This window comes from Macrotis lagotis, chromosome X, assembly GCF_037893015.1.
Source record: "Macrotis lagotis isolate mMagLag1 chromosome X, bilby.v1.9.chrom.fasta, whole genome shotgun sequence".
Classification (NCBI taxonomy): Eukaryota; Metazoa; Chordata; class Mammalia; order Peramelemorphia; family Peramelidae; genus Macrotis; species Macrotis lagotis.
The window spans coordinates 139,276,994-139,286,180 of NC_133666.1; the positions used below are offsets into that span (position 1 = coordinate 139,276,994).

At 37.2% G+C, this 9,187-nt stretch overlaps 1 protein-coding gene across 6 annotated transcripts in view; it reads left to right on the plus strand.

The window, feature by feature from the left end:
* Positions 1–8,249, plus strand: part of SDK1 (sidekick cell adhesion molecule 1) — a 1,240,677-nt gene extending 1,232,428 nt beyond the window's left edge. For all 6 annotated transcript variants that reach the window (XM_074200552.1, XM_074200555.1, XM_074200553.1 and 3 more), the window contains one exon: positions 6,298–8,249. In XM_074200552.1, coding sequence (XP_074056653.1) covers positions 6,298–6,570 — 273 coding nt within the window. In that variant the 3' untranslated portion in view covers positions 6,571–8,249. The remainder of the gene's footprint in view (positions 1–6,297) is intronic.
* Positions 8,250–9,187: the final 938 nt, after the last annotated feature.

Here is a 9,187-nt window from a genome sequence, read left to right on the forward strand (position 1 = left end):
AAAATTATTTGCTCTTTTGTTTAAAATTGAATTCTCCTAAGTTTAACCTTTAAAGGTGCCACAGATTCTTAGATGCTGATGGCTTACAGTTCTTACATAAGGAAAGAAAATTAAGTATTTGTCATTTTTTAATGAATGAACTAAAATCTTTTTTTCCTTTTTCCTACATCCTTTTGGTTAGAAAAGAAAAGAAAAAATATAAACACAACATTTAATAACAAACACAAAATTAAGTGAAACAAATTTTCTCATTGGTTATGTCTAAAAAATTTCTCATTTTGCACCCTAAATTCATCACTTCTCTATTTAGGAAGTGGGAAGTATGTTTCATCTTCATTCCCTTGGAATTGGCGATGATCAGTATTGATCAAAGGTCTTGAATCTTATAAAATTTTTTGTCTTTATAGTGTCATTATTATATGTACTTTCATCCCCACCATAAAGATGTTTTTAAATAAGATTTTTAAAAAGTCACAGTGAATTATGAAAACTATTTAAAAACATTTCCATTTTTATTCACATTTCCCACACTGTTTCTAAAGCCAAAGAAGAGAATTTGGCCTATTTCTGCATTGTAGGGTATTGTCTAAACAGCACCCAGATGTGAAGATTTTATAAACTCACGCTGGGATACCAGGGTAAATAAATAAACTAATAGATGGGGAGCTACTTGAACTAAATTCAAAACTTGAATCTTGCATGATGACATAGGAGAAGTTATAGGATTAGAAAATCTCAGATTTGGAAAAAATTTTAAAAGCCTGTGGGCAGAAAGAGACCAGTAAAACTATGGATAAAATGGGATGAAAATATAATTGGGAAATGTTTAACAAAATAAGTAAAAAATATAGTACAAATAGATAATTGTAATTTTTTTGTTTTCCAAACCACTTTGTGTACAACATAGATCACCACTGGTTTAAATAATCTCATGTCCCTTTCAGTTCAAAATCTAAAAACTAGAAAGTACTTTAACATACATCTCGTTTCTGGGGGTGGCTAGGTGGTGCAGTGGATAAAGCACTGGCCTTGGAGTCAGGACTACCTGGGTTCAAATCTGGCCTCAGACACTTAATAATTACCTAGCCGTGTGGACTTGGGTAAGCCACTTAACCCCATTGCCTTGCAAAAAAAACCATACATCTCATTTTATCCTCACAACTCTGTGATTTTCATCATTTTATAGGTAAGGAAATTAATATTCTAAGACAGATCTCGAAATTCAATAAATCTAGATTAAATATTTGACCAAATATAGCAAGTTAATTTTTGAGTTTTGGTCCTTGGCAGAAAAAAAGGTTCTTCACTCCTGCTCTAAGAAGCTTGTATATGAGGTGAGATTTGCTTTCAGGTCTTCCTGATTACAAGTCACTCTATCTACTAAGCTATAGTATTTTACTGCCCCCTTTTCCCAACTGGTCATCTTTCACAACTTGAGGAAACTCCCCAGTGAGGGGGATCATCCTACTTGAGAAATAAAAGAACAAGGAGATATGGCTAGATAAGAATTCATTTGAAAAATTTGGGAATTTTAGTGAATAGTTAAATATGAATCAACAGAATGATATAGCTGCTAAAAAAAAGTTAGTCCAGAAAAATGATTCTTTCTCAATTTGGAAAAATCTCTATTTTTAAAAATTCTAGAGTAAGACTTTACATTTGTCCCTATTAAAATTCATCCTGTTAAATTTGCCCCCAAATTTGCCCCAACATTTTAACCTATCAAAGCTTTTTGAATCCTGATCATCTTGTCAATTTCTCCAAGTTTTGTGTCATCTGCAAATGTGATGGGCATGTCAGCTATACCTTTATGCAGGTAATTAGTTTTTTTAAAAAAAAGTTAAAATAAGCAACATAGGACCAAACCCAAATCTCCAGGGTACCCTTCTGGAAAGCTCCTTCCAAAATGAGATAAAATCATAAATGATAATTCTTTGGGTCCTAACACTCACTGAGTACTAACTATACCATATTCTTGCTCATTTTTCTTTGTATTTTCAACAATATGAAAGATTTTGCTAAAATCTAGGAAAAGGCTTTATCTACAGCATTCCCTTGATCCATCAGTCTATTAACACTTTCACAAAAGGGTATAAAGTTAATTTTTTATGTCCTAGTTTTGACGAAACCATTCTAGATCTTTATGATCATTTTATGGTCACCAGATATTCATTAACCACCTCTTGAATTATATGTTGTAGAATTTTGCAAGATATTAAAGTTATATTCACTGGCCTATATGGTTTGCTAATTCTATTCGTTTTCCATATTTGAAAATTGAAACTGCAAGGGTTCTTGTTCAGTTCTGCAGTGCCTTCCCATTTTATGTGACTTTTCAAAGATCACTGACAGTACCTCTTCAGTCAGATATGCTAGCTCTTTCAGGTCCCTTGAATGTAATTTATATAGACCTGGTTACCTGAACTCATCAAGGGCTGCTTGATGCTCTTTTTCTATTTCTCTAGCTATCTTGGTTACAAATTCCCTATTAACAATTTGTTTGTTTGTTTCAGTTCAAAGATCAATCTTCTTAGCAGAGAAAATAGAAATGTATGACTTAACCTCACTGAGCCTCAATTTCCAGTTGTAATATAAAGGCATCATGTTAAGTTGGTGATCTCTATTGTCCATTTCACTCCAATTCTAATACTGTCTTCTAGGTTTCCATAAATATCAAACTCCTTAAATTTATGACAGTGTTATTGTATAAACCAGAAACCATTGATTTTCCCATTAAATCACTATGAGATGTTGGTCATGTTAAATTACCTCTCTTTGCCCAAGGCTTCCCTATAAAATGAGAATGCTTTTCACCCTTCTTATGGCTAACAGATTTGATCATTTCCACAGAATACTAGTCTGAACAAGGTAAAATTTAAAAAGATGTGAAGTTTATTTCTTTACCCTCCCTTTCTGGACTTTTTCCTTCTCCCCAGTACCCTAGTGTTCTTCACCATGAATTATGAATACCTTAACTTTGAAGTAGTTCAATGCTATCCTTTCCAGAAGTATTTACATTTTAGTAGAAGAGGGACCCAAAGCTGTAAGTTGTACATACACAGTGGTAAAGCTCATTTGGAATTGTTAAATCTGCCTATGCCTTTTCTAGACATTCATTAACCATTCCTTTAGTAATGTATTGTAGAGTTTTATAAGGCATTAAAGTTAGTTTTCCTGGTTTATAGTTTGCTGACTCCATTCACTTTGCTTTTTTGAACATTGAGACAATATGGACTCTTGCTCAATTCTGAAATACCTTTCCTTATACCAGAAAAGTAAGCACCTACTTTTAAGGTTAATCTTTCTCTTAAATTTTAAGGGGAAAAAAAAAACTTTATAAAAGCTTTAGGAAGGATTAGGGAAGAAAGGGGAGAATTCCTTTTTCTTGTGATTTGAATATCTTTTGAAGTCACCTAAATTGCTCCTTTTCAGTTTTTCCAACCACAAAAATATCAGTATTAAGGATAATGGTGACCTATCTCTCAACATATGAAGGAATGTTTCTATTTTATTTCCATGAACCCTTGGAGCTTGTCTTAGACCCCAGAAAAGCAGTAATCAATGTGCTAATCAGCAAGCATTTAGTACTGGCTTACTGTGTGTGAAGCACTATGCTGGATATATTTGTACAAAAATAAAATCATTTCTATCATTGAGGAACTTACATTCTATCAGGAAAGATAACACTCACAGTGCTTGCCTCATTACTGGGACTGAGGTCCACAAATAGCAGTCTGGCCATTCCTCCTGTGACCTCTCCTCTGGGGTCACCATCTGTCATGTGGGGAAGGGAAAGGGAAATATCACAAAAGTACAACTATCACCCTGGTCCCTTATGAAGACCTGTCAGCCTGGCTTCCCCCTTTGTCTCCCAGGAGGCAATGAATTTCTATAACTTCCTCCAGGCCAAATTGTTTCACTGAATAAGAGTAACTGGAAAATGAACTTGGATGTGGTCCCTGATGAGGTTCCTTAAATGTATTGCTACCATCACAAAAAAGTCCTTTTCAACCTTCACTTATTCTATTAATTGTTTGAGCCATTTGGAATGAACTTGAACCTGGGATAGAGTGAGTGTTTGATTCAAGCTTAAACTCTTCAAAAAATCATATCCGCACTCCTAGTGGCATTTGACTTTCTACTGATGACAAGCTCCTTTTTTTGGTCTTCATGACTGGAGCCATTAGGTCTATGAGGACTCTAGGAAACACAGATGTGTTCAGAAATGATTTAGACACAGAGAAAAATTCTATTTCAAGAATGGAAAAACAGAAAAGGCAAAAAAAGAAAAGCTGAGGAAAGGAGAGAAGCCAACTCTGTAGACTCTATATTGAATATACTGAAAATTGGTTTTGTTCCTTTGTAACTTTTCCACATAGGCCTCCCTCCTTCTGCCATCCTCTTTAGTCATTTGGGAAGGTTGAAATGGGGAGGGAGCTCTAATGTATTTTAGGAGGTAGTTTGACTTGATTCCCAAGAATTCTATACAGGAATAATTTATTTTGCCTGCAGAAAGAAAATACCACAGCAGAGGCAAAGGTAAGCTAAATGAGAATGTTGAGTCTTATCCAGCCAATAGTGCTGTGTTTAAAGATAAATTATTCTTAAAAATCCATTTAGATTGCAGACCTTTGGTGTTTGTTGATTTACTTGGAAATAAGTGAGTTAAGTTAACCTCACAGAGTGTTTCAAATGCCACTGGGCGATGACTTCTCTTTGGCCCTTCTTTGACCCCCTGGGGCTTCTAGCTGCCACTCTTCCCCTCCTTTTGTCTGTCTTTTAACAGAAGTGTTCTCTTTTTCCCCTCTTTCTCTACTTTCTACTCTAGGCTTCTCCAGCTCCTTTCTTTGTTCTACATGACTGGCACTCAGGTCTACAAGAGCATATTGTCTGACCCCTCCTGCATACTTATCTTAAAGTGTGCGTTAGAGTTATGTGTGTGTGTGAAATGCCTTCTTGGTCCACCTAGACCATAAATCTCCTCACACACAGAGTCTGTGTCTTATTCATCATAGAATCCTCAATAATACCTTACATCTAGGAGGTATTTATTCATGGGATCATAGATTAAGATATGGAAGAGACCTCCAAGACCATCTAGTCCCTTGCCCTCATTTTACTGATGAGGAAACTGAGATATAGTTTAGTGATTTGTATGAGGTTACACAGTAAAAGTGAGTGGTAATTTCAAACCAGGTCTTTCTGACTTCAGATCCAGCACTTATCCATTACACAATCTGAATGTTTTCTGAATTGAACTGAAATCTCCCTTCTTTCCTACTCTTCCTGTCTTAAACATCCAGTTAATTAAAGCACACACTGTAACTCTATCACTTACCAGCCATCACTCAGTTGCTTTGCCTGCCCTTTCTGTACTTTGGTTTATTTCTGTAAAATAGGGATAAATAATATACAAGGCTTTTATTTAGAAAGTGTTTAAAAATAAAGGCATTATATAAATGAGATGTTTATTATTAGTATGAATGTTATAATTACCATTAGCATTAGTATTATCAATAAATGTTTACCAAGTAGAAGGATTATGGTAGATACAGGGTCCTCACAAATGCAAAAGGCATAATGTTATCCAATAAAAGTTTATCATAGTCTGATTGGTGAGACAGGACATACATACATGTAAAAATATAAACAGCAATGAGACAGCAGGCAATGTGTGCTATATTAGTAGTATAACACCTGGTAGGTAGCAGATGCTCAATAAATGTTACTAGAATGTATAAGACAGTATAGAAAATAAATGGTCATAAGAAAGGAAGACTATGTCACTGTGGGTAAAAGTATTTAGCCACAAACTAACATAACATATTAATAGGACAATGAGAAAACTCCTTTGATTGGAACAGAGAATGCACTGGTTATTTTTTGTTGTTGTTTTTCAAATGCTTTTTTGTAACACCACTGCAAGAAGCAGCTACCTTTTCCTTTTTTTTCTTTTCTTTTCTTTTTTAAGAGAAGGCATATTTCATTGGTGCCGTCAAAAATAAAGTTGAATCCAGATTAAGGAAGGCCTTGGTTGTCAATGGAAGCCTTTGAGCAGAGAAGCGACATGTACAAAGAATTCCCCACACCCCTGAAAACAATATATGTTTAAATGAAAACCCAAACAAGAAACAGCAAAAGATATCCCATTTCCCTTAAGCCCTACTTACCTGATTTCTGCCAGCCTTTAAGCTCATGGGAAAGTACTCCTTTCCTTGGCTGACATGAACCAGATGTTAACAGCTGCTTTCTTGTGTGTCACAGATGCTCACAGCTGTTTTTCTTCCCCTTCTACAGGCCACAGACTCTGATTATGAAGACGAACTGCCAAAGCATTCCTTTGTTAACCATTACATGAGTGACCCTACCTATTATAACTCCTGGAAGCGCCAGGCGAAGGGGGTAAAGCACCCTGCTGCTTACAGATATGAAGAGTGTGCAGCCAATGAGACTGAACCCTACTTCCAAACTGTCATCACCACACAGAGTGCAGGGGGCGTGTATACCCCAACTGGACAGCAGGCCCCAGGTTCTCGGACTCCAGTTACAGGTTTCTCTTCATTTGTCTGACACTAAAGGCTACAGCACAGTGGGAGCTCCTGCCGACATTGGGGTGACCCTGCACAACATCTGGGTGGGGGGCTGGTCAGTGAACTGTGGGTAAATTTCTCTATCAGGGTAGAATGGATGCAAACATTAATAAGTCTGTTTTTTTTGAAGACAATCAACTCCAACAACAGAGCTGAAGTTTTATTTGAAAACAATTTGTGATAAGTGACAACTTTAACCACTTGTGAATAGTAGGATTTCAGTTGGGAGTTTTTTGTTGTTGTTTTTTAAATGCTTTTTTGTAACACCACTGCAAGAAGCAGCTGCCTTTTCCTTTTTTCTTTTCTTTTCTTTTTTAAGAGAAGGCATTTCATTGGTGCAGTGGCTTAGCACCTTTGAGACTTCAAAAGATTTCAAAACTTTCCATTTCTCCATAAAGGCCAGGTAGGAATGATGAAGTGTGAAAAGAGGATGGAGCTGTGTGTGAAATATTAGGAGGGACTCCTAGTCTACTACTTTCTCCTTTCTACCTCCTCTGTAGGAGAAGAAGCTGGTTCACATGAATCTCCATGATATGACAGCCTTTGTTCACTCTTGGTGTTTTGATACTGAATATTCTCCCTGTGCTCAGTGCTCAGTTCTGACACTCCCCTCATCCCTCCCATCCCAATTTATTCCTAAAATACTCCAATTTGGCAGTTTCCTGGCATGAGATAATACAAATGGGAAGTCATTCCAAGGTGGTATCATTCTGACCCATTTGTGGGTCAGCTTTTCCCCTGCATGGGGCATCCCAGGGGTAATTTAACCAACAAGCTAACAAAGGCCACGTGATGGGACAGGAAGTGTGACCCAAAGCTGGTTGGCAACCTTCCAGTCATGAGAACTTAGGAAATTGCTTCCATCACACAGAGGCAAAAGGCACAGCCTTCCCTTGCTAAACCAGGCAGGAAGACAACATTTCCAGAATTGTGTGGTACTTTAGAAGGAGGGTTCCAAGAGGGTATTTTTAAACCATTTTTAAAAATATGTTACACTAAATGAGTGAGTCTTTGGTGTTTCCAGGTGCCTTTTTCTTAATTGTTCAGCTTTGTACATGGAAAAGCTAGTGTGTCTCCAAATAAAGCAAAACAGCTTTTGAAAAAAGCAAGGTTGTGAATTACCTCCTGCACATTTTAAGGCTCCTTTGGTGCACTTCAGCTCCAATCCTTGTTGTTATTGTGTTTTATTTGGGGATTTTATTTTTTTAAGTAAGAATATGCTTTTCTTTTGTTTTATATTCTCTGCCTTCTTGACCTCTGGAGCTGCTGTCAGATCCTCAAAGAACCAAGGTCAGCTCTCAACCCATTATGGATGGTTATTGAGCTTGGTTTGGGGATTTTTTGTGTGTGTGTGTCTGTGTTTTTGTTATTATCTTTGTGGTTCTAGTTGTTTCTTCCCAACCCCAGGGGAAGCATTCTGGAACTACTAGGAAAAGGTTCTAGTTTAGATTAGGATCCTATAAGATTATTTTTGCTACAGGTGTCTGAAAACCATCTGTTGGCCTGTAGTTTCTATCCTAGCGCTAGTCTGAATGTTGTCATTTTCTGCAACTGCTTGTGTGTGTGTGTGTGTGTGTGTGTGTGTGTGTGTGTATGGGGGGGAGAGAGAGAGAGAGAGAGAGAGAGAGAGAGAGAGAGAGAGAGAGAGAGAGAGAGAGAGAGAGAAGAGACTCTCCCACTGAGCCCCAGCAAACAGAATTAAGACAACTCCTGTGGGTTGTCAGTGTCCCTTGAAAGATGTCTCCTCCCTGGAACCTAATGGAAAACTTTTATTCACTGGTTACATGCCATTGCCCTGCCCTGAGGGCACACTGAATAACTGGACAGTGTCTGGCACTACCAGGGAGTAGTTCTTCCATGTGGAAAATTTCATGGTTTGTAATCCTTTCTCTACCTCCCTGGAGTAGGAGGGCCCACCTTCCTAAATGAAGGTTTTGACTCTCAGGGCTGGGCACTGGTTGCTGTAGAAATAATGATGGGTGAAACTGGGTTGGGCTGAGTCCTTCTTTTCATTCAAAGCTGGGCAGAGAGGGGGGGAGGGTGCAATGAAGGGAAGGAAACACTTAAATGACAGTTTGTGGGGCTGGAGATTGAAAAAAATTCTAAACTCTTAACCAAAAATCCTAAAAGATCCATCCAAAGGCTTTTCAACATGAGATAACTACCCACAGTTCACTGTCCAGAAAAATTGCTCAAAAGTCATGCATTACAAGGTCCTTGGTCCTTTCTGGCCCACTGACAGCCACAAGACAACCACAAGACAAACCACAAAACAACTTGAAATTCTTTTGAAGATGAATACCACAAAACCACTGCCTTTTGTGCACTTTGACTGCTCTCTTAAGCCATATGGACATTGCTTTAATTAATGAACCAAGAAAAAAATTAGTTTGAAATGTCTTAGTTTGGGGATTTGGTTGGATTTCTTTTTAAATTTCAGTGAAAAAAATAACAATTTTTTGGGGGGGGTTCATGGTATTTCTTGTATCTTATCTATTTTTAGTAAACTTTTTTTTGTATAGAATTATTTGTACAATATAGTTGCCTTGGCACTTTGATCACTGTCAGGATATTAGTGTCTGCACATGACTCAACCA